The sequence below is a fragment of the Prionailurus bengalensis genome, chromosome A3 (assembly GCF_016509475.1).
Source record: "Prionailurus bengalensis isolate Pbe53 chromosome A3, Fcat_Pben_1.1_paternal_pri, whole genome shotgun sequence".
NCBI lineage: Eukaryota > Metazoa > Chordata > Mammalia > Carnivora > Felidae > Prionailurus > Prionailurus bengalensis.
The window spans coordinates 39096883-39124082 of NC_057354.1; the positions used below are offsets into that span (position 1 = coordinate 39096883).

The 27200-nt window shown below is 34.7% G+C and overlaps 1 protein-coding gene across 3 annotated transcripts in view; it reads right to left on the minus strand.

Moving 5' to 3' along the window:
- TASP1 (taspase 1) overlaps positions 1–27200 on the minus strand; it is a 274936-nt gene that overhangs the window by 187507 nt on the left and 60229 nt on the right. For all 3 annotated transcript variants that reach the window (XR_006300864.1, XM_043602901.1, XM_043602902.1), the window contains 2 exons: positions 22277–22356; positions 3916–4022 (listed from right to left, as the gene is read on the minus strand). Coding sequence is in view for 2 of the 3 variants with exons in the window: in XM_043602901.1 (XP_043458836.1) it covers positions 3916–4022; positions 22277–22356 (187 nt within the window). In the remaining variant the exon portion in view is untranslated. The remainder of the gene's footprint in view (positions 1–3915; positions 4023–22276; positions 22357–27200) is intronic.

A 27200-nucleotide genomic window follows, 5' to 3' on the forward strand; every position in this document is an offset into this window, starting at 1 on the left:
ATTGAAAATCCTCCTAACCAGTATGATGAGGGGTTGGTTAAATTTTTCAAAAGTTGAATATTCTCTTGGTAAAGTAGAGAATCATTTAAAAACAAAGTATGCATAACTTAAACATTTTCTTTTTATTTAAAACACAAAGGTTCATTCATTGGCCAATTTTTTATATAAGACCAAAGACTTTTCTTTGAATGCAGTCCCACAACTAAATGTTCCATATCATCTTTCTTACATAAACTATAATACATTGAATTGTCCTACGATTTCAAGTTTCATATTATTTAAAATAGAACAAGAATATAAAAATACTAACAATGCACTCTGCATGCAGAATGCTTTTATGATTTTTCTCAATCTTTTACAGCTGGGTTACCCATACTTAATTCTAGAGCAATTTTTTATAAACCAACTCTATTTTTTCAAGTTAGCGCTCAAACAGCAATCTTAGTTTTCAAACCCACAACTCTCTTTTTAAACTCAGTATTCATCAGTTTACAGGAGACTTAATGAATTATGTAATTACAAAGATAAAAGCAAGCCTAATGAGGCTCTAGGTGGCATATAATTTAGCTGAAACCAGCAGAGGAGCATGGTACTACAAGGTGGTGTTTAGGGTGTTTTAAACTAATGCTTCAGGGTGTTTAGGGTGCTGTTGGCATCAGGAAACATGTTTTAAGGTGAAAATTTGAAGTATTGGTTAATCTGAGTCCATTAAGGGAATATGGGCCAAATTTCCACTTCCCACCTCTATCATAATGAAGCCATACCTTTTCCAGCCCTCCTCACCTTAGCAAATGGCAAAAGTTTTGCTGAAGCTAAAACTTTTAATTCCTCTCTCTTCTTTCCCAATATCTCAGACAGCAATAATGCCTGTATTTCTAGGAACTCTCAAAATATATCCCTGATATATTCACTTCTCTTCCATTTCATCCCTATCACCCACAGTCTACACTGTCAACATCTCCCAACTATAGTAACTTCCTAGTCTCCTCACTTCTATTCTTGCCCCTACCCTCAAAACCATACAACACAAAACAGCCCAAGAGAACCTTGTAAAATGAGAGTGAGATGGCATCACTTCTCTGCTTTTAATTCATCAATGGCTACTCATTAGTCATGAAATAAAACTGTGAGTCCTTCCCATGATCAACCAGATCCTAGCAGAGCCAGCACCTCGCTACCTCTCCAGCTTTGTTTCATACCATTCTCCTCTTGCGCTCTGCTTTAGGCACACTGACTTTCATTTCCATTCCTCCAATATGCTAACTCCCCACCAGGACCCTTGCACGTGCAGTTCATTCTGCCTCAAATGAGTTCTGCTAACTCTTCATAGAACTCACTTCTGATTTTTCAAATGTTATATCCTCCTACAGGTCTCTGTTGATCACTAACTAAAGGAGCCTTCCTTTGAGTCTCTCTTGTGTCTCTCACATCCAAGGTACTCTGTATCACATCCTCTTCAGGGGAGGAGGGACTCCCTTCATAACAGTTACCAAACATAGTAACTATCTTACCTAATTGTATGCTTATATGTTTCTGTTTGTATCCACTAAAATATAGTTTCATTATATCATGAATTTCCTCCACGTTGTTTATCATTGCTTTTCTTCCTACCCAGCTCAGTGCTAAGAGTAACAACTTGACAAATATTCTCTGAAGAAAAAAAAAAATGAATCTTCTGAATAAGACCAGCTAAATATATTCTCAACTGATACTTCTCTGCATCAAAATCCTACATTTATGTCCAAAAAAGAAAAAAAAAAAAAAAAAAAAAAATATATATATATATATATATATATGAATGTTTAGAGCAGCTTTATTCAGAATAGCTAAAATCTGGAAACCAAATGTCCAACAAGAGAAGAATGGAGACACAAATTACAGTACATCCATACTAGAGAATATTAATTAGTAAATTAAAAAAATGAGCCAGTGAGAAGTATCTCAAAAACACTTTGTAAAAGCAACCAAACAGAAAAGAGTACCTTTTGTATTATTCCAATTATACATAGTTTAAGAACAATACAAAACATCTTTGATGAGAAAAATCATAGCAGTGGTTGCCTGTACAAGGTGGAGACTGGCCAAAAGGAAGTACAAAAGAACTAGATATGTTCTACACTTTAACAGGCATATGGGTTACATGGGTATAATCATTTATAAAAGTCATTAAATTGCTCACTGCATGCAAATTTTATCACAGTATTTTAAAAGGTCAAAGGTTTTAAAGTCTTAAATTTGCTCCCTCAGATAACCCAAGAAACGGAAACACACTACTATCCCTTTTCACCAAGATCTATTTACTAATTTGTTCATTCACCCTCTAATTTCCTACTCATCTCTGGCAGAAATATGAAAAGATTTGGGTCAAAATGTTTGATTCCTTGTGGCAACATACTGGGAAAATATATATAGCTATGAAAGATCATTTATTATGCTTTTATATAGGGTAAATAATATAAAACTATGACAGCTAAAGCATAAACCAGTATATGAGCAATTATAGAAGGAATAATCAATAAAGAACATTAATGAGATGTCAAAGTACATCAAACAAATGTGATATGAGACAGCCAACATGAATTGTTGGCCCCCAACAGGCTAAGCAAGAATGTCGTGGTTTTCAACTTCTTTCTACCCCTCAAAACACCTAACAAATACAACACATGGACTCATGATGGCACATTAACACATGAAATGCAAACAAAGAATGCAAAAGAATAAAAAACAGAAACATGTAATTAGAATGTAAAAAATCTACATGAATCCAATATATATATATATTTCCTTAAAACACACTCTACCCTCTAAATAGCCATGTTAAGAATCACTATTTAGAGCTGCAAGAACCAAAACAGTAGTCATGGGCCACATGTAGCTACTGAGCACTTAAAATGTGACAGGGGCATATGGGAAACTGAATTTTTAATTTTATTAAATATCAATTAATTTTAATTTTAAAATGTATTCAATTCAATTACTGGAAAGTTTTTAAGTTTGTTTGGCATAACCTGTTATGTAAACCTACTTTTTCAACTGTTAATTTTATGAAATATAAGTACAAACCAAATATTTCCAATGAAAGTGTCATAATTGAGATGTGCTATAAGCATAAAATATACACTGGTTTTGAAGACTTAATACAAAAAAGAAAAAAGAAAGTTCAATAGCTCACTAATTTTTTCATTGGTTACTTTTTTTTTTTTTAAACAGTTTTTTTTTTTTTTCAACGTTTATTTATTTTTGGGACAGAGACAGAGCATGAACGGGGGAGGGGCAGAGAGAGAGGGAGACACAGAATCGGAAACAGGCTCCAGGCTCTGAGCCATCAGCCCAGAGCCCGACGCGGGGCTCGAACTCACGGACCGCGAGATCGTGACCTGGCTGAAGTCGGACGCTTAACCGACTGCGCCACCCAGGCGCCCCTCATTGGTTACATTTTTAAGAGATATTTTGGATTCACTGATTTATTTATTTATTTATTTATTTTTTTTTTTTCAACGTTTATTTATTTTTGGGACAGAGAGAGACAGAGCATGAACGGGGGAAGGGCAGAGAGAGAGGGAGACACAGAATCGGAAACAGGCTCCAGGCTCTGAGCCATCAGCCCAGAGCCTGACGCGGGGCTCGAACTCATGGGCCGCGAGATCGTGACCTGGCTGAAGTCGGACGCTTAACCGACTGCGCCACCCAGGCGCCCCTGGATTCACTGATTTAAATAAAGTAATTATTAAAATTAATTTCACCTATTTTTTTTTTTTACTTTTTTTAATGTAGCTACTGGAAAACTTAAAAGTACATATGTGCCATGCATTGTATTCCTACTGGAAAGTACTATTCTAAAGCTTATATGTCTAAACGCAAATTATAGATACCATGATGATACATTAATGATTAATATTTCAAACATCTCCTGACCTTTTCACTTGATTGTCTTCTTTTCTTTAGTTGAATGAAATCTGTTTCCACCCTTTCTGCCAGCTCTAGTTTCCTCTTGTTTCTTTTAAATGCAGCTAAACTGAATCCTATAAAAGAAACATTAAAAATAACATTTGAGAAATATTAGAGCAATGGGGTAATGAGATATCCTGAAGAGCCTTCTCAGACTAAAATCCTTAAGAATGGCAAATAAAAGGGTTTAAGATTTTTTGCAATGTATACTGAAGTAGCAGGAGAATAAAAGAAATAACCTTAGAAGAGGTTAAAACCTTAAGAAAAAGATCAAATACAGATAGACAAGAAGAGTCCTAAAGGTAGATTGTACCCAGAGGTATCTGCTAACGCATGCTACTACCAACTTTAGTTTTGAAGGTCTCTGCATAAATGACAAGACGAAATCTTGGGACAATGCAGCATGAGAAAACATCTTAGGATTTTGGACAAAAAAAGTAAGGAATCTCAAAGAGTAATATGCATAGTGAAAGGGAAAACTAGAAAAGGCCACTGTTCACAAAGAAACAGGAAATTTGCAAGTCTCAGCTGTGGCTATAAATGTAAAAGGGGGAAAGGTCTCACTAGAAAATTTATGAGCAAAAAGTACATTCAGACAAGTTTAGAGGAGAATTCATATTATCTGTCTGGTCTGAACACACACACACACACACACACACACACACATATGCACATCTTAGTGTTTCAGTGCTTCAAAAACCCATTAAACACAAATGAAATACTCCCTGGAAAAGCATACCTTAACTTACCAGACCTTAGAGAATTCAGTTTCCAATTAACATGAGCCCATAGTTAAAAAAAAAAATTTTTTTTTACAAAGTATATGAGAAATGAACCACCAAAAATAAAGAATAGAAGTCAGCCAAATAAGGGGCACCTGGGTGGCTCAGTCACTTGAGCACCCAGCTCTTGATTTCAGCTCAGGTCATGATCCAGGGAGGTAGGATGGAGCCCCTCATTGGGCTCCACATTCAGCATGGAGTCTACTTGGGATTCTCTCTCTCTCTGTCTCTCTCTGTCTCTCTCTCTCTCTCTCTCCCTCCCTCCCTCCCTCCCTCCCTCTCTCTCTCTCCCTCCCTCCCTCCCTCTCTCTCTCTCTCTGTCTCTAAAATAAAAAAAACATTAATTTTTTAAAAAGTCAGCCAAATATAAGAAAACATAATTAGACCTACAAAGCCTCAGATAATGGAATAATCAGATACAGAATATAAAACATGTTTATGCTCACAGAAATTTAAAAAAAGATATTGAAAATATAATTAGGGGACAAAAAAATGATACACTGACCAGGCAGACTTAAAGAAGAACAAAATGGAACTTCTAAAAATAAAAAAATAAAAAAAAAAGTTTTAACTTAACATATAGATTTCAACAGCCAATTAGATTCAGCTGATAAAAGAGAAATTATGAGGGGCGCCTGGCTGTCTCACTTGGTAGAGAATGCAACTCTTGATCTCAAGGTTGTAAATTCGAGCGCCATGTTGGGTGTAGAGATTGCTTAAAAATAAAATCTTTCAAAACAGAGAGAAATTATGAACTAGAATATAATGCTAAAGAGATTATCAAAGTTTTCTGATAATGGCAGACTAAATTATTCAGAGTAATTCTCTACTGAATTTACTAAAAATGTCAGATAAAATATGAAAACACAGCACCTTAAAAACATTAAAAAAACTTATAAAAAGTACCAAGCTAAATTCTGGGGGTAAACTGAGACTAATGCTATTATTATGGCACTGTGAGCATTTGCCAACACAAGCACACATGAGTTTGGTTAAAAGGCATCAAGAAAAGATATAAATCAAGCCCAGAGACAAGTTTCATAAGAGACACTTCCCACAATAAGCTAGGTATTAAAAGGGCTAATGGTCTCATAGTAGAGCTGATTCAGAACTATACAAGTCTGTCCCTACCTTCTATCCCAACATGAAGTCCATTCAGACAAGACTGTCTTAGATTAAGGGTGGAAAAAAATGAGGAGGACAAGGACAGTGATAAGAGGAATTAGAAAGAAAAAAAAAAAAAAAACTACCCCTAATAAGTTTGCAACAGACTTGCAAACATGAAGTCTGGGTAGGTCAGGGAATGTTAAGCTTTGAACTAAGTTTAAGTAAATTCTGATGAATGGTATGTGAAATAATGGAAAAAATATATATTGGTCTCTGACCTTAGTTCCTGGCACAGATCTCTTAAAACTCTTGTAATTTCCTAAATTATAAGAGCACTAGGACCATCTTTTGTTTTAATATTTGGTCTTTGACTCTAGTTTCTGACACAGAACTCCTAAATCCCTTGGAATCCCTGGGTGATATGAATGCCTTTTGTTCTAATGAGGCAATTCTTAGTGGGCACCTAGCTAGCGTCAGGCTGAAGACTAGACACCAGAAAGCCTAAACCATAATTAAAAGCTTGAAACTTTCAGCCCCATCTCCATCCTCTGGGAAGGAGAGAGGGACTGGCAATTGAGTTAATGACTGAGCATACCTAGAAGATGAAACCTCCATAAATATCCCAAAAGTACAAGGTTTGGAGAGTTGCCAGCTGGCTAAACATATCTACATGTTGGGAGGATGGTACAAATTAATTGGACCTAAGGATGGCCTCATGGGAACCTATGATTTATAGCCAGTTGGTCAGTATAAGTGACAACCTACACTTTCAATTGGCATCTAATGAGGCAAGAGGTGGGGGTAAACTAGTAAGACAGCCCTGACCTGTGTGGTCTACACTAACTCCAGTTAGAGTCAGAATTGAACTGAACTGTAGGACACCCAGACGGTGTTGAAGAAATGCTTGGTGTAGAAACCCATACATCTGGTATCAAAAGTGATGTAGAGAGTTCTGAGTATGAAAGTAGGATGAGAGTAAAGGACAGACAGAGGAGTATTTTCCCCATAAACAGTGCACACACAATTGGCAAAAATAAATGCAAAATATAATACAAGAGAAAAACACTTTCATCCTAGGCCATGGTGAAATTACACAAATAATTATTTAAGGGCAATGATAAGCACATAAAGATAATCAGGCACAAAAAAAAAAAAAAAAAAAAAAAGATGGGGCACTATAAATGACAATAAGCAGAGAAAAAAATCCCAATTAGGATTTCAGATTATCAGGCAGAAATATAAAACAAGCACACTTATAATAATTTAAAAACAAACAAAAAACATGAAAGTAGCTATAGTTCATACTGTAAACTAAAGATAGCACAGATTTTTAAAAAAACAAGCAAAAAAAAAAAAAACCCCAGAACTTCTAGAAATGAAAAAATAAATACTCAAAACTAAAATCTCAATGTATATGTTTGGTAGCTGATAGGATATAGAAAAAGGAGCTGATGAATTGGAAGACTGATCAGAAAAAAGTCAGAATACAGCTAAAAGAAATAAAATAAAATAAAATAAAAAGAAATAAAATAATAGAGAAAACCAAAGAAACATGAAGAAACAGGAAAGATAAGGTGAGATGGTCTAATATACGTTTAATCAGAATTTAATAAGATGAAGGTAAAAGAATGGAATAAAGGTAATGTTTTAGAAAACTGGAAAAGAACTTTTCCAAAATTATAAAAGCCACTAATCTACAGATTTAATAATTCCAAAGAATATCCATAAATTAAATTAAAATCATAAAAGTTCATAATAAGATACATTAAGTAAAAGAGAGTAAGAACAATGACAGAGAAAAATCTAAAAACAGCAAGAGGGAAAACAGATTACTTTCAAATAAGCAGAAGTTAAAATGACAGCAGCCTTTTCAACAGCAAAATGGAAGCCTGAGACAGTGGACTAATTACCTGCAATGAGCTAAAAAGAAATATCTGCTGATTCAGAACACTATATTCAGTGAAAATATCCTTCAAAAATGAAAGTGAAATAAAAATAGTTTCAGATAAACAAGAATGAGCAAATTCATCACCATCAAGACCTATGGTAATCAAAATACTAAAGGGTGTTCTTCAGAAACTGAGAAAATAATACAAAGTGAAAGATGAAAGACAAAAAAAAAAAGTGGAGGGGATTAAGTGCAAAGGAAAAATAGGCAAATATAAATGAAAACTCACTGTTATAAAACAATAATGTCTCCCACTGTTTTAAATGCATACCAAGTTTAAAATAAAAACACAAAAGTTGGGAAGACATTACATGTAGTTCATTCGAGTATTCTAGGGTTCTTGCATTGGCTGAGAAGTGGTAAAAAGTACTATTACCTAATAAACTTTCCTAAGTATGTATGTTGAAATCTCTAAGTTAATTCAAAGAGAATGGTAAAAGAAGGTAACAGAAACATATTAATGAAAAAGAAAATGTAATGATGGAAAATAATACTAAAGAAGGCAAGAAATGAGATATAGAAGGAGACACAGACCATGTGGGACAAATAAGAAGCAAAGAGTAAGAGATTAGATTCAAATCTAATATATGAGTAATTAAATTAAATGTAAATGGACTAAATGCACCAATTAAAATACAAAGATCACACACAAAAAAAATTTTTAATATATATGTGTTGCTTTTAAACATAAGATTACACAGACAGATTAAAAACAGATAGAAAAAGATATACATGCAAATACTAACAAAAGGAAACTATTATAGTTTTTTTTTTTTAATGTTGACTCATTTAGTTTGAGAGAGCATGTGCACATAAGCAGGGGAAGGGTAGAGAGAAAGGAAGAGTGAGAATCCCAACCTGACCCCTCACTGTCAGCACAGAGCCCAACGTGGGGCTTGATCTCACTAACTCTGAGAATATGACATGAGCTGAAATCAAGAATTGAACACTTAACTGCCTGAGACATCCAGGCGTCCCTACAGTTATTTTAATATCAAACAAGTAGACTTCAAGGCAGTAAACATTACTAGATACAGAGTGTCATTTCTTTAAAAAAAAAAAAAAAAAAAAAGGTCAATTCTGGGGCTCCTGAGTGGCTCAGTCGATTAACCTTCCAACCTCGGCTCAAGTCATGATCTCATGGTTTATGAGTTCAAACTCCCCCCACCAGGCTCTGTGCTGACAGCTCAGAGCCTGGAGACTGCTTCGCATTCTGTGTTTCCCTCTCTGCCTCTCCCCCACCCACACACTCTCTCTCTCTCTCCCTCCCTCCCAAATAAATGAACATAAAAAAAAATTTTTTTTAAGTCAACTAACCAAAGTCTTTCATGGGGCTACTAACACATGCAAGTAAATATATGGCAACTATAGTAAAAGAAAAAAAAATTAAGTTTTTTTTCATAATATAGTATGTGACAAATATAAAAAATATGAAGTTGTTTGAACATTTAAAAATTCAACATAATTCATTACACTAACAAATTAATGTCCTCTTAATAAACAAAAATACAATACTAAATTCATTTACAATTTTTTAAATCTTTCAAAATAAAACTCCCTAAATATGACATATCACTAAATTTTCAATCAAACGCATTATACTTAAGTACGTCCAATATCATCACTTCAATTAAACTATACTAATGATCCTTTGTCACTATGAAAGGGAAGGGAAAAAAGTATAAAGATTCAAAAGAAAGAAACACAACTATCATTATTCACAAATGACATGATTATGAATTTAGGAATCAACAAGAATCTACAGATAAATCATAAGGATTAATAGAAGAGTTTAGCAAGGCAGCTATATAAATGTATGTGCATATACATATATACACATATGAACATATACATAAATATACATATATGAAAACAATTATATCCATTGGCAACGACCATTCTGAAATATATTTTGGCATCATCTGGTAAGATGAAGATAGGCAGACACTATGATCCAACAATTCTACTACAGTACGTATATTAGAGAAAGCCAACTGACACAGAATATATGTAGAAGAAAACTTGTTTGTTGTAACTCCAACATAATAGTCTACCTACAGAAGGTATACAATAGTTTATAATAAATAGGTTAAAAAAGCAAAGTGGAGAAATGTTACTTTCAAAATGAACCCAAATTGCAAAATATCCAATAATAAACTAATCATGAAGCCTGAAAACAATACTGTAGTAATAACACAGAAATGAACTTAAAAAAAAAAAAAAAAAAAAAAAAGCTAATGGAACTACCCGTCAAATCCAAAAACAAACTGATGTATATTCTATTTGAGAAAAAACAATGACATTTCATGCCAGTAGGAAATGAATGTTACTCAATAAGCTGTCTTGGCACAGTATGTTACCTATTTGGGGGGAAAAATTAGATTCCTGCCTCACACTACACATAAAAATGAAATCTTATATTAATAGTTTAAACACATACTTTTTAAATACCCCAAAAAGTTAAACCATTATCCAACAATATAGGCATAAATAACAGAGTTTTTTGAGATACTTGCTATTTTTTAGTTTAATAGTTTTGTTTTAAAGTAGAAGATTTCCCATAAAATGTTATCAAAGCCAGAATCTGTTAAAACAATGGTTGGCTGATACAATCATATAAAATTTAAAATGTCTATATGGCAAAAGATATCATATGCAACAGTAATGATAAATAACATATTTAAACTTTTTAGTATATGCAAATAGCTATTGAGACAGGATTAATATCCTTAAATCATAATGATTATAATACAAAATTAATAAAATGGAGTTAGAAAGAAGATGGCCCAGTAGGAAGTGACAGGAATCTATCTCCCTACCTAAACAATAACTGTCCTGCCAAAATCTAATACAAGTGTTACAGACCTCTGGAGTCTATTTAAGGCTGTTACTTTCAAAGGAAGGCCTGAAGTAAACCGTGGTTAGTTGGGGCCAATTTCAGCTCTTACTGAAATCGACCCATTCTCCATCCCCATCCGTTTGGCAGACAACCACGCACGTATTCTGAGAGCAGATTGCACAGAGCTTGTGAGAGCCAGGTTGGGCAATAAAGACCCTGTCCTCCAAATACTGGAATCAGTGCTTCTGATTTCTTCTTGCTGGTACTGGTCACAAGGTGCAGAAACAGAAGTAGGCAGCTATTGTTGCAATGCCCTCCCCCTCCAGCTGAACTGACTTTCAAGGAATTTAAAAGACTTGTGCTTTTTCTCCACCTTCAGCTTACCTCTTTTTCCCCTTTTGGGAGACATTCAAAGAGATATAGAAATGGCCCATAAGCACATGAAAAATGCTGAATATCATAAGCATTAGGGAATATGAAGCAATGAGATACACAATGAGATACCACCTCACACCCATTAGAATAATTATTATTTAAAGAAAATAAATAAATAGCAAATGTTGGTGAGGATGTGGAGAAACTGGAACCCCTGTGCACTATTAGTGGAAATTTAAAATGGCATAGCCACTATGGAAAAGGGTACAGTGATCCTCCCAAAAATTGAAAACAGGATTACCATAAAATCCAGCAATTGCACTTCTTAGTACTCAAAACTATTGAAAGCAGGGATTCTAACAGAGATTTGTACACCCATGTTCATAGCAGCAAAATAAACACTGGCCGAACAGCAACCTGAGTATCCATCAACAGGTAAATGGATAAACAAACTGTGGTGTGTGTGTGTGTGTACATCATGTGTATATATACATATATGTGGAATTCCATATTCATATTCCAATTCAGCCTTAAAAAGAAACTGACAGATGCTGCAACATGGATAAACCTTGAGAACATCATGTTAAATGAAATAAGCCAGTCATAAAAGGACAAATAGCATATGGTTCCACTAATATGAAGTACCCACTGTAGTCAAATTCATAAAGATAGAAATGAGAATGGTTGCTAGAGGCTAAGTGGAGGGTAATAGGGAATTACTGTTTAAGGAGTACAGAGTTTTCAGTTTGGCAAGATAAAAAGGGTTCTATAGAAGGATGGTAGTGATGGCTGCACAAAAATGTGAATATACTAAAAGCCATTTAACTGTACCATTAAAAAATATTTAAGATGATAAATTTAATGTTATGTGTATTTTGCCAAAATATTCAAAAAGAATTATAGAAAAAAATGTACACAAATGTTTATAGCAGCATTATTTATAACAGTCCCAAACTGGACACAATCCAGATGTCTTTCAATGGGTAAATGATTAAACAAACAGTGGTATACCCATATCATATACTACTTAGCAATACAATGAAATAGGCTATTAATAATACAACCATCTGGATGAATCTCCAAAGAATTACTCTGAATTATTAAAAAGCCAGTTCCCAAAAGGTTATATATTGTATGGTGTCACTTATATCACATTCTTGAAATAGCAAAATTATACTAATGGAAAATAGGTTAGTGGCTCCAGGGGCTAAGGAGGGCATGGAGGTGAGGAGGTATGACTATAAAAAAGGAAACCTGAGAAACTGTTGTGAAGATGGAAGTGTTCTGTATCTTGACTACATCAACATCAATATCCCAAATGTGATTCTGCACTGTGTTTTGAAAGATTACCATTAGAGGAAACTGAGCAAAGGGTACACGGGGATCTCTCTATATTAATTCTTACAACTGCATGTGAATTTATAATTACCTAAAAATAAAAAATTTAAAATAGCATAACTGGTCATATTAAAGAGTGAAGTACTAATATATCACACACCTGTTATAATAAAATTCTAAAATTAGTACATAAAATGTTTTATCAATCATGTTGTCTTTCAAAGTATCCTACTCAAAGGCAGAAGAACTCTAAAATCACAACCCAGCCAATAGAAAAAAAATAGGATTCCTTGTAGCAGAATCATACCCATAAATTGATAGGATATAATAATGTCCCCAATCAACTCTTTACTTAATATAAACATGTACCTCAGGTCCAATCAAAGCATAAAACAGCTAAAAATTAAGGAATAGATGGTGGCAACTTTGTAGCACAAGCTATTTAAGATTGGTCTTTACTAAGAGACAACAAAACTACTTTCAATTTCAACTTTAATGAGTCTTCTGGAAGAAGTCAAAAACATGTAGAAGCTTGGGGCACCTGGGGGGCTCAGTGGGTTAAGCATCCAACTTCAGCTCAGGTCACGATCTCACGGTTTGTGAGTTCAACCCCCGCATGAGGCTCTGTGCTGACAGCTCAGAACCTGGAGCCTGCTTCGGATTCTGTGTCTCTCTCTCTTCCCCTCCCCTGCTCGCACGCTGTCTCTCTCTCTCTCTCAAAAATAAATAAACATTAAAAAAAAATTTTTAATAACTAAATAAAACACACAGAAGCTTTCTCTCAGACATGTTAAAATTGAATATATATTGAAATTACCTGCAAAACTTTAAAAACGTCAGATGCACGGGTGCCAGCTACAGAGTTGCTGGTTTTGGGTGCAGCCAAGGCTTCAGAGTTTTTCAAAGCTCTCCAGGGATCCTAATGTGCAGCCAAAGTTGAAAACCACTGCTCTAATGGTTACACCTAACTCCAGTTGGATCAATCACTAAAACCACAAGTCAGTGTTGAAGAGCTAGACTGATTAAATTCTGATGAAATTATATCACCAGAATTATTTTCATGTCCAACACATTAATGATAGTAAAAGTGATATTAATAGTTAACATTTGAGTGATTCTATGTGCCAGAGATTGGAATAAGAATTCTTTATACATTATCTCAAGTAAACACAACCTCTCCATGAGAAAAGTTTCTTGGAGGTAACTTGTCCGTGGTCACACAAAGTTGTATGCCTCTAAAGCCTATGCTCTGAGCTACCTTATGGTCAATAATGGCAGCAACTTTACAAATACAGATTTCTCAAAAATAGACAAAAAATAAAAGCTCTTAGGAGAGGAATCTGGCAATAGCCAGGATAATGGTAAATGTACATTCTGAGTGAGCAAATCTACTTCCAACTAGATAAATAAAACACATTTGTACAAGAATATTTGTGAAATCATCAACATTAATGGCAAAACCTAGGAACAACGTGAATGCTCGTCAATAAGGAAACAGCTAAAAAAAATGTATAGTAAATGCTATCCAGCAGTTTAAAAATTAATTGATTTCTATATATATCAACATGGATAGATTTCAGAATATATTTTGCTGGCTGATGAAAAACATAAGAAATATCATATTATATCACTCCTCTAAAAACTTACTAAAAATACTATAGAGTATGATACCATTTATCTAAAACAAAAAGAATAATACTATATATTCCAGCATTTCTGTTGACACAGAAAGAAGCAAATCAACAAGTAAGTGTGGCTGCTGGAGTGGACAGGAGAGGCTGGGACTGGGAAAGGGGAAGGTTTATGTAGAATGCTCTAATTAAAAAAAAAAAAAAGTAACATCTTTTTTTAAAAAAGGTAAAAAAGGTACAATTAAAAAGTAACAAATATAATGTTTAAGTAATCAACTCCCTTTTATAATGTGAAATGTTATATTTGTTAACTTATATTTGTTATTTATATTATTATATCTGCTAATAGTACACATTTACAAAGCATAGGTTCTGGCTCCTGGTAATGGAGTTGCTTATATGAGACTAACCCACAAAACAATAACAATTAGAAACTCTGGTCAGAATTTTTTTAATTAAAAACAAAAAGCTATTTGAAGACTAGTGACCAAAAGCTGGTAGAAATAGGAGAAGATTCAACCACTGAAAGAAAAGAAACACACTGGATGACATCAACATTCATACAGCTTTCTCTATGAGGCACTACAGTCGAAACTATAGAGGCACAGCAAATAGATCTCAAATAGAAAACTATAGTCTTGCCAGGTGGAGTTGAAAGTGTTTGGGACTATTGAAGCAGCTGGAAATTGAGGGAGGAATCCTGGAAAGGAGAAAGCCACACACACAGAAAAAGGGAAGCCCCCAAGTTTATGTAAACATCCCTTCAAATTCTTGAATGAGCCCTTAACTGTTTATATAAGATGCAAGATTCCATAGAGGTTAGTGAGGAAAACAACAGCTGAAAAGCTGACAGATTTTGACAAACACTTGCTGTAGGAGAGACAAAGTTTAAAGCTTGAGACTTTCAAGTGAAACCCTAGAAAGGCCGTATCTTAGGGAAAAAACCACAAACTAGTACTAAGGATTAACTCTAGAATTAAGAACAAAGCTGAAATGGACTCACTTTCACAAAGTCTAAAACCAGGCTGTAACAAAATCAAGGTGATCTACAATTTTACTACATGCTAAAACAAAATGCAACATCATTCAAAGGAAGATAATATGCCCATAGTCTCTACAACATATCATTACAATGCCCAAGATGTAACAAAAAAAACAAATTATGAGACATACAACTAAACAAAAAAAAGTGACAGAGTCAAGAGGAAAAAAACCCTGTCAATAGAAATTGACCTACCAGTGACCTAGATTTCAGAATTAGCAATCAACGATTTTAAAATAGCAATAAACAGGAGCACCTGGGTGACTCAGTCACTCAGGCATCTGACTCCTGATTTCGGCTCAGGTCATCATCTCACGATTCGTGGGTTGCTCTGCTCTGTCGGGCTCTGCTCTAACAGTGTGGAGCCTGCTTGGGATTCTCTCTCCCTGTCACTCTCTGCCCGTCCTCCACTCGTGCTCCCATGCATTCACGCATGTGTACTCTCTTTCTCACTCTCTCAAGAAATAAACATTTAAAAAAATTTTTAATGGGGAGGGTCAGAGAGAGGGAGACACAGAATCTGAAGCAGGCTCCAGGCTCCGAGCTGTCAGCACAAAGCCCAATACAGGACTCGAACTCATGGACTGTGAGATCATGACCTGAGCTGAAGTCGGATGCTTAACCGACTGAGCCACCCAGGTGCCTGGATATAAACATTTTTAAAAATAAATAAAATAACAATCAATATGTTAACAATGGGTATAATAAGTGAAGACAAAGGGAATTTCAGGAGAAATATAGAAATTTTATAAAAAATGTAAACTTTAGAACTGAAAGTTCTAAATATTCTGAAATTTAGAATTTAGAACTGAAAGTTCTAAATATTATGAAAACATAATATTTTACACTGTAAAGAAATAACTACATTAGGTTCACATCAAATTGGACACTGCAGAAAAAAAGACTGGTGAACCTGAAGACATTTCAACAGAAATCAACAAATGAAAGCATATTGGTTAATTTTATGTGTCTACTTGCCTGAGCCACAGGGTGCCCAGATATTTGGTCAAACATCATTCTCGGCATATCTGCGAGGGTGTGTTTGATGAGGATGAGATTAACATTTAAACTGGTAGACTGAGTAAAGCAGATTGCCCTCCCTAATATAGGGGGAATTATTCCAATCGGTCAAAAGCCTTCATAGAACTAAAAGGCAAACTCTCCCCTAAATAAAAGAGAATCCTTTTTTTCCTGACTGCCTTCAAACTGCAACACTTTTTCCTGCCTTTACACTTGAACTAAAACATTGGCTCTTCCTCAGTCTCGAGCCTGCCAGGCTTCAGACTGGAAGCACACAGCTAGCTCTCCTGGTTCTTAGGCCTTTGGACATGGATTGGAACTACACCACTGGTTCTCCTGAGTCTCCAGCTTGCTGACTGACCCTGAAGATCTTGGGACTTGTCAGCCTCTATAATTGCGTTAAATATAAAAGCCAATAATAAATCTGATAGATCAATCGATCTATTGGTTCTGTTTCAGTAGAGAATCTTGACTAGTACAGAAAGCACAGAGGGGGAAAAAAAAAAACCAGCTAAAATGAGAGCTTCAATAACATGTGACAGTATCAAGTGTTTTCATATAAGTAGAAATGAAGTCCCAGAAACAAATGAAGAAGACTATGAACCAGAAAAAAAATCTAAACAAATATTGTCCAAAAATTCCCTAATTTGATTGAAAACATTAACCACAGATTCAGCAGGCACAGTAAAAACTAGGCACAAAGAAACCACACGTAGGCATACCATGGTTAAACTTTTTAAAACCAAAGATAAAAAACCTTTAAAAAAAAAATCTGAAAAGGAGAGAAAAAGAACAATATTCTAATTCATGCTACAAACATGGATGAACCTTGAAAACATTATGCTAAGTAAAATAAGCCAGACACAAAAGGACAAATACTGTATGATTCACACTTATAGAAGGTACCCAGAACAGGCAATCATAGAGAATGACTTTGCAGAATGGAGGTTACGGGAAACGGTTATTTTCTGTTTAACAGATACGGAGCTTCTGCTTGGAATGATAAAAAAGTTATGGAAATACGTACTGGTTATATAACACTGAATATACAGTAAATTACACACTTAAATACTGTCAAAATAGTAAATTTTATGTCACATTTTTTAACCATAATTAAAAAAAGGGGAAAAAAAGTGCTAAAAGAAAAAAAACCTGACAACCTAGAAGTCTGTATCCCACAAGAAATTAATATTTTTAAAGTAAAGGCAAAATAAATATTTTTCAGATAATGAAAGCTGACAGCATTTTTCACCACGACACCTGTCACATTACCAGAAATGCTTGTGCTAGATGAAGGGAATAATACCAGATAGAAATTTACATCTACATAGAGGAATGAAATATTAAGTATGTGAGACACTATGTAAAATATTATTTTAGAATAAACTGAGAAAGACATTCCGAAAACTTTGGAACACTGAAAGGGGATAAAAACCCACCAGTTATGCCCCCCACCAACACAAAAGGTAGTCAAGGTTAAAACACATCATTACCAAGTATAGAAACTAATTTTTACTGAGGAACAGACAAGTGCCCAATATAGAATAGCATTTAAAAAAATGTTTAATCTAAATAATAATTATAATTTCTCCCTCTAAATTTACCATAGGTCAATATGATTTTTTGTAATATATTATATATAATATACATATTATATGTGTGTGTGTGTGAATATAATCACACAACTTTCAAATACCTTATTTATTCAGAGAATATTTCTTGCTGGTTGGTTATATAAGAAGTTTATGGCATAAAACAAATATATATTTCTTATTTTGAGGATACTAATATATTAGTCAAAAATATTTTTGTCCTCCTGCAAAATATCTAGTAATTGTGATTTTATAACACCTTTTTATATAAATGCTCTGAAGTAAAACTGGCAAAGTGAATATATAAATGAGTTCACTTCACACCCTACTAAAATCTTACCAAAAAGAAACTGAAGGGAGAAAAAAGACTGACATACATAAGGGATGATGACAAAAAGGGCAGTAGCAACACAATTTCAGAAAATAGAAAGCAAATGGACAGTTACTGATTGAGTAGAGGAAGATGAATCCAGATGCCTGGTAGCCAAGACATCACAACGCAAACTAATCTCTTCCAAAGTAAACAAATTCCTTCCAAAGAAACACGACAAGACCTCAGAATAAAAGGCACCTGGTATTTTTTTTTTAATTTTTTTAAAATGTTTATTTTTTTGAGAGAGAGAGAGAGACAGAGACAGAGCATGAGCAGGGGAGGGACAGAAAGAGAGGGAGACACAGAATCCAAAGCAGGCTCCAGGCTCTGAGCTGTCAGCACAGAGTCCAACGTGGGGCTCAAACTCGTGAACCGTGAGATCGTGACCTGAGCTGAAGTCAGACACTTAACCAACTGAGCCACCCAGGCGCCCCAGGCACCTGGTATTTCTGAAAGCCAGGTTGGGACTAAAAATAGGAGAACTGGTGGAAAGTGTCAGTAAGAAACATGGAGATGCCTAAATCCCCCCTTCATGCCCGCAGAAAATATGAGGTTGACTAAACCATATGGACCTCGAATTAGTGTACATCCAGCACAAGTGGGAACAGGTATCATCAGGGGCTCTACACAAAAGTTCTACATCAGGGGTTCTACATAAGTCTGAAACAGGAAAGGTGAGACCTCCAGCCCCTGCCCTTGTTCTGCACCACAATACTGTCTATAGCCCTGGCAGACCTGGGAAAATTTCTCTCTCACTAATCCAAAAGAAAACAGATACAACTGGTTTTGTTGGGGGGAATACCTGGGAATTTCCCCCCAACAAAAGAGCCTGATCACACCACCCTTCTTGAGGTCAACCAGACCTGTCATCAAACACAAAGCTTCCAAATGGCTTTTAAGTACCATATTCATAAATGTGAAAACAGCAAGGGGTCACTAGATAGAAAAATTTGCTAACATGCATGAAACAAACAAAAAGAAAGAAGCAGAAACAGCAGATAGCAAATTTTAAACCATAATATCCTAAGAGATGAGCAAAAATATTGAGCTCATGAAATAAGAACAGTGCACTACATTTTAAAAGTATTAGTCAGTGTGGTGCCTGGCTGGCTTAGTCAATAGAGCATGCAACTTTTGATCTTGGAGTTGTGAGTTCAAGCCTCACGCTAGGCATACAGCTTACTTAAAATTTAAAAAAAAAAAAAAAAAAAAAAGGATTAATCACAGATGAATGTCTAGTAATTAAGACAATAAAATCCAAAATTATAAATTCATCAGAAGTAGAAGGTTTAGGAGACAAAACTGAAGACATTTCTGAGACAGTAGGACAAAAATGATTTCAAAAAGAAGAAAAAAATCACTTTTGAAAAAGATACAAGGGATTGGAGCATGAGATCCAACATCCAATTCATAGAAATTAGAAAAATAAAAAAGAGGAAAGATAAGGGAAGATATTAATACACAATTTTTTAATTTCTCCCCAAAATAAAGCACATGAATTTCCAGATTAAAAGTACTCAGGATGAGTACCAGACATACTGATTTTAAAAAGACCCATCCCAAGATGTTTCATTGTAATAAGAAGAACATAGGAATTAAGGCTTCCTTCCAAAGATGAAAAATATACCACAAAGAACTGGGAATCAAAATGCATAACAGAAAGACTGGAAACTAGAACATGAGAGAACAATTTCTTCAAAACCCAGGGAAAACAATTTCTAGTCTTACATATATCAAGTAATGGAATACAATGAAAAAGAAACAAACATATGAGACTCAGGAATCAGAGAATTTGATGTTGGAGAGACAAAATGGGAATCCAAAATGATAGTGAGGTAAAGATCAGGGATGACAATCCGTCAGCAGGCTTTCTGTGAACCCATTCTAAACTTTAAGGTGCCAGCTGGCATGTCTCCAAGAAAAAACAAAATGGAACTATCAACTGACCAAATTTGTTTGCCTGACATAAAAACTAAATAAATGCTACTGGGAAGATTTTAAGGTAGAATTAGTGGTGGGGACTATGAGAATTAGACCTCTAACACTCCCTGTTTGCCTACCATGTACATATTTCTCTGCCCGCCAGTCTCCCTATAACATTCAGCTACATGATTATTCATTTTGAATATAATGTTATTAAGAGCTGATCCTTATCAAATACCTCTTATGATATATAATCATTACCTTTTTGGTTTAACTCCTCGCAGTTAATGATTCCTCATTTTCTCATTTGATTCTTTAAATTATAGTCATAGATTAGCATGACAAAAAATAAAAATTTAACATTTTTACATTTCACATGTAAATATTTATAACTCATTTTTCATTTTTCAGTCATTAGATTTAATCATTATCAGACATTATTCTTGATAACAATTTCGAGTTACTACATATCATCGTATGATAATTTGCTTACATTTCTTTCTGTTGGGCATTAAGATTTTTTCAAATTTTTTTATATTCTTTTTTTTTTTCACAAACTGTTGCTTTTTGTTTTTGCTTTTTATTTTTATTTTTTAATTTATATCCAAGCTAGTTAGCATATAGTGCAACAATGATTTCAGGAGTAGATTCCTTAATGCCCCTTACCCATTTAGCCCACCCTCCCTCCCACAACCCCTCCAGTAAACCTGTTTGTTCTCATATTTAAGAGTCTCTTATGTATTGTCCCCATCCCTGTTTTTATATTATTTTTGCTTCCCTTCCCTTATTTTCATCTGTTCCGTGTCTTAAAGTCCTCATATGAGTGAAGTCATATGATCTTTGTATTTCTCTAATTTCGCTTAGCATAATACCCTCTAGTTCCATCTACATAGTTGCCAATGACAAGACTTCATTCTTTTTGATTGCCAAGTAATATTCCATTGTAAATATACATACCACATCTTTATCTGTTCATCCATCGATAGACATTTGGGCTCTTTCCATACTTTGGCTATTGTTGATAGTGCTGCTATAAACATTGGGGTGAGCGTGCCCCTTCGAAACATCACACCTGTATCCCCTTGGATAAATGCCTAGTAGTGCAATTGCTGGGTTGTAGGGTAGTCCTATTTTTAACTTTTTGAGGAACCTCCATACTGTTTTCCAGAATGGCTGCACCAGTTTGGATTCCCACCAGCAGTGCAAAAGAGATCCTCTTTCTCCACATCCTCTCCAACATCTCTTGTTGCCTGAGTTGTTACTGTTAGCCATTCTCACAGGTGTGAGGTGGTATCTCATTGTGGTTTTGATTTGTATTTCCCTAATGATGAGCCATGTTGAGCATCGTTTCATGTGTCAGGTGGCCATCTGCATGTCTTCTTTGGAGAAGTCTATTCATGTCTTTTGCCATTTCTTCACTGGATTGTTTGTTTTTTGGGTGTTGAGTTAGATAAGTTCTTTATAGATTTTGGATACTAACCTTTATCTGGTATGTCATTTGCAAAAGATCTTCTCCCATTCTGTTGGTTGCCATTTAGTTTTGATATTCTTAATAATGCTTATTGAGAACTACATAAATCTTTGTCTCTATTTCTAATGACAAGTTCCTACAAGCAGGATAAATTTAAGGTTTTGCTCTATACTACTTAGTTGTCCCCTAAAATGTCTGCCAATTTACATTTGTACCTACAATGTATTATGTTCATTTCACCACACAATTATGAGCAGTAATACAGTATTTTTAACTCTTTCAGAAATTAAGAGGGAACAAATTTAACATGTACTCTTTTTAATTTGAATTTCCCTATTAGTTATATTATATTATATATTTATGACTTTTTATGACATTTTTCTTTTTGGGTATTATTTGTATTTGTGTGGTTTTAAATTTGACATACCTTCTCCCGGATTAAGGATATGTATCACTTTGTCATGGTAAGTGTTATGGTAAGTACTCTTTCAGTCTTAACTCTTATGTAGTCATACTTTTGTTCTTCCTTCTCTTGCACTTGGTCCCTAGGAAGGCCTTCCTCAGATCAAGGACAGATAAATGCTGACCTCTGTTTTCTTCTCCGTCTATGAGGGGGGTAGTATTAAGGTTTTATTCTTAGTAATTATATTAACTAACCTAAAAGGGATCCTTTAGCAATACTTCCATAAAAGCATGAGAATGGGGGAAACTTCAGGAATATAAAAAGTGGCTTAAAATCAAATAACTTTCAATGTATCTTTTAACTTTAAATATTTCAACATGTAAGCTTCCTTCCTTAAATATCAGAGTACCATGTGGATTAAAACAATGTAACACTTTCAGGTATATATGCCAATATAGCTTAATTTTGAAAAATTTTTACTCACTTGTGGTCATGATGTTAGGAGGACAAGAGGGTATTCCATGATCTACTGCCCATCTGTAGGCTCCTTCTCCAACTAAAAAGCTAACAACAGAAAAATTATTCTTTTAAAAATTCAGTTTCATCTCTTCCTATATCAATAAAGTAATATAAATCATATAGTAAGGCCACTGAAAAAATGTTTTGCATATAGATATAATTCTAGGTTTATTACCTCAAAATAACAATATGGCTACATGCCCCAAAATTATTTAAACATTTTCCCCAAGTTAGAAATTTTACAATTGGAAATGGTACAATTTCATTTGCAATAACCAACAAGTAAAAACCGGCAAAATTCACCCTGAGATGCAAAAAATAGTTGATTTCCCTGTGGAAAATACTAAGATTTATCTTGGATCATCATGGTCACACAATCCATTTAATCAAGTTAAGAGTCAAAGTATCAGTGAATGTCCTCAGATTTAGTATTCTTACCTACTATAACACCTGGGTCTACCTAAAATGAGTGGGTACATCTAGAGATGCCCAAAAACAATGAGATGTGCTTACATTTGCAAGTCTTAATGCAACGAAAATATATAAATGACCTATAAAATATATGACTCTCAGAATCATTTTTACTGTGGCGAGTACTGTGGTGTGTCCCAAAAGTAATTTTTTAAGCCCTAAACTGCAAGTTTTAACATAATGAAGTAAATGAAAGGATACTGTTAGCTAACTGTAAAAGACTTATTTCCAAAGATTTCAAAGGGCATGCAGGATAATTAACCACTCCATTCCCTAACACAGTAACAGCAAGTGGTTACCATAAAAATCAATCACTTCATCTCCTTCCATAGCCAACTTCTTAAAGCTCTCAGCCAGCTAGTAATGGGTTTCCTTGAACTTATGCCTGCTCATTAGTTTTTGGCTCTCTAGTTTTTGTTTCTGTTCTTCTAATCATTCCAACACTAAAACTCAAAGTAATGCATACTGAAGTCTTTAGATTCATTTGTTAGTAAGGAGACCAATGACATACTGGCAAAACAAAATCTAAGGAGATACTCAGAAATGTCCAAATAGTTCTATTGAGAAACTAAATGGTTAAGTCCAATAACTGTTTTCCAATATATGGAGAGAGAGCCAACAAGAATAAACAACTTTACTCCTTCAAACCTCTATATCTTTTTTTAAATTCTAGAGGATTCTGAAATAGAGAATAGTTTCTCCTATTCTTGTATCAAATGAAGACCACTGCAAAGAAAATGCAAAGAAAAGCTGTCATGTAAAGTTCAAATGAAGAATAACTGAAATAGAAACTTGAATGTGAGTTAAGCTGTCCTGATGGCATTTTTAGCACTTCCTCCTTCCAGAAAAGGAATGTGATATAAGAAATAACTTCTCTCCATGCAAAGATGTAAAAGAGATGCCGAAGTAGCATATTAAGTAATCAGAACAGAAATTTGGAGCTGAATCTAGTATTCTTAGCACGCCCATTTCATCTTGGGTTCAAGCCAAGTATCTGGAATCAATGGCATTTTACAAAATATTCTTAGTTTTATTTTTCATTTCTTAAACAGTCATTGCTTCTAAATTAAACCAACTTGCCACTGGCTGCTATGCAAGTTTTTAAAATACCTTAGCCATTTTATAATATTCATAGGAAGTTGACTATTTGGATGCCATCTTATGAATAAGAACACTGAATATATGACTTCCTACTATCAAAAACTACCTGTCTAGTAGTTAATCATCACACAGAATGGCACAGTGCTTTCGAAGTAATTTTAAAATTCTGAAAAGCTACATGATACTAACATGCCAAAAATTCATTTTCTAGAATATTACATGCAGTATCAATTCCAATTTCTCAGTCTTATGACTCCCCAAGGAGAAAGCTTTTAGGGAAATTTTGCCTCAATCAAGTTTAGGAAATCCCATAGAATATACCTTTGTAAAATATCTGGAATCTGACCACTTCTCACCACCTCCCCTGCTAACCCCTTTCTCTGAACTACCATCATCTCTTACCTGGATTGTTGCAATGGACTCAATATTTTAATGCTTGCCTTGCTTTGCTCCCTGCCCCAGTCTATGCTCACTGGCCACTGACATCCTTGTAAAACACAAGTCAGACAAAAACTATATCCCTCCTCTCAAAACTTGCAAAACCTCTCATGAGAACTCTAGTGTAAACACTGGAGTCTTCATACAAGCTCTCAAGTGATCTCTGATCCTTTCTGCTCCCTCTTTACCTCATCTCTTACTCCCCTTGCCCCTTTGCTTACCCTACTCCAGCCTCCTATAAAAACACAAACATGTCAAGGAACCTCCAGCCTCAAGGCATTCACCCTGAATGTTCCCTCTATTAGGCTCTTCCTTATTTCCCAAATGGCATATTCCCTCATCTGCTCAAATGTCTCCTTTGAGGAGGCCTATTTAAACTGTACCCAACATGAGGTACCTGGGTGGCTCAGTTGGTTAAGCTTCTGACTCTTGGTTTCAGCTCAGGTCATGATCTCACAGTTTTGTGAGTTCAAGCCCCGTGTCAGGTTCTGCGCTGGCAGCATGGAGCCTGCTAGGGATTCTCTCTCTCCCTCTCTCTGCCCCTCTCCCACTCACACTCAGTCTCTCTCAAAATAAATAAACCTAAAAAAAAAAAAAACTGTACCCAACACACTGTATTCCCCTAACTAGGACTTTCAATCCCTGTCATTCTATTCTTTTCACATTTTTTTCACCTTCTAACATACTATACACTTTATAATTTATATGTCTATTATTTATTTCTATCTTCCTCAAATAAACTGTAAGCTTCGTAAAAATGGGAATCTTTGTTTTTTCATTGACATACCCAAGCATTTACAAGAGTGCCTAAAGCATACTAAGCATTAAACAAACATTGGCAAGATATTAAACAAGTAATAATAAGCTAGGGGGTCAAAATTCCTTAAGGGACAGTATTTTCCTGGTGTTTTACCCAATGCAATTTACATTAAAACAAGTCTCACAGTGATGTAAAACAAAAAGCAGCAACACTCTACTGGAAGCAGCCCTGGGGTGGGGGGAATGAAACCTCCTCCAAGCTGCCCTCTGGCTGCTGCAGCAAGCACTAGCACAGTCAAGGTCCAGGCAAGGGCTATGGGCGCAAATACAAGATGCGAACTGCAATCTCATGGCTGGCAACCACCCATTTCCAGAGAACCATGACTCCATAATCAGTCTAAAAAGTGTCATTTCGTGATTCAGAAAGCTCTCAAGATTGCTCAGGGATCCCAATAATCAAAATATATTATTCTGGAAAAGAAAGATAGAGGAGAAAATGATAGTTATTTCTTTGGACTTAAAACTGATTTCTATCTATTTTATCTGTTGCTTCTTTGTTCATCATAAATATATAAAACTGATGAAAGACAAATTAATGGCTATTGATCATTAAAAGCTTATACACAAAGTGCAAATAAAGGAGAACTTGCTGTATTTGGAAATAACATGTTAACAACCAAATTAAACAATAAGCACGTAACTCTTTGAAACCATTTTTAATTTAATTTCAATTTTTATTTTAATTTAAAAAATGAATTTTTAAAAAACAACCTCAGCATAAGCAATTGACACATAAAAAATAAACAATCTTTAGAATCAAAATATATCTCATCAATGTTCACATTTCTCTGGTTGTCTTAGAAAATTTTTTCTACTATTGTTATCCAACTAAATCTATACTTTCTGAATAAAAATCTTTAGATTTTTTTAATTGTCTTTTCACATTCACACAACAAAAGTAGTACAAATTTGAATGAATTTATGAAATATAATAGATTAAATAGTATTTAAATAGTATTTTAAGAAAATGTACCAAAAGCTAAATTTGCCTCTGAAGAAAATCCTAGCGTCAAATGAGCACCTTAGGTTTCATTTATACTAAACATAAAACAATGTTTGTCAGGCTTTCCCTTTTTCATGAAAAGAAACATAATTTCCAAAAATTATAACTTCTATATTAGGAGTCAGCAAAGTTTTTGTGTAAAGGATGGGATAGTAAATAGGTCGGTTTTCTGGCCAGAATGTCTCTTTTGCAACAACTCAATTTGGCCTTTGAGTGTACAAGCAGCCACAGACAATACATACACAAATGGGTATGGCTGTGTCCCAATAAAACTTTATTTACAAAGCAAGCAGCAGACCAGATTTGGCCCATAAGCCATAGCTTGCCAATCCCTTGTTCTAAATGATAATACCTGTCAAAGCTATACCCTATCATAATGGAAGAAGAAAGATCCAAGCTATAAAATAAAATATAGAAACTTGAGTAAATGTGACATAGTTTATGAAGGTTGGCCCACCAAGTTTATAAAAATATCAAATACTCTACTAATCTGACCAAACACTACTACTTAAACAATACAACATATCTTAGTGGCTATAACCAAAAAATAAGGTATGCAGATAAATGAACTTTTTATTTAATTTTTTTTTAATTTTTTTAACATTTATTTATTTTTGAGAGACAGAGAGAGGCAGAGCATGAGCAGGGGAGGGAGAGAGAGAGAGAGATACAGAATCTGAAGCAGGCTCCAGGCTCCGAGCTGTTTGTTAGCACAGAGCCTGACGTGGGCTCAAACTCAAAACCTGCGAGACCATGGCCCAAGCTGAAGTTGGGCGCTCAACCAACTGAACCACCCAGGCGCCCCAATGAACTTTTTAAAGACTTCCTAAAAAAAAACATTCATTATATATAATGTCTTGCTATCCCCATAGAGTGGTGACAGATGACACCAGAGGACCATGATTTCTAAGTCTTCCATCTGCTTTTGATAGTTTTTGTACCTCTATGCCTGGCATAGAGAAAATGAACAATAAATATTTGCTGAGTGAATTGAAAAATGAATAAATAACTACATGAGTATACACAGTAACTTCTCATTATTATAAAAGGATTCTAT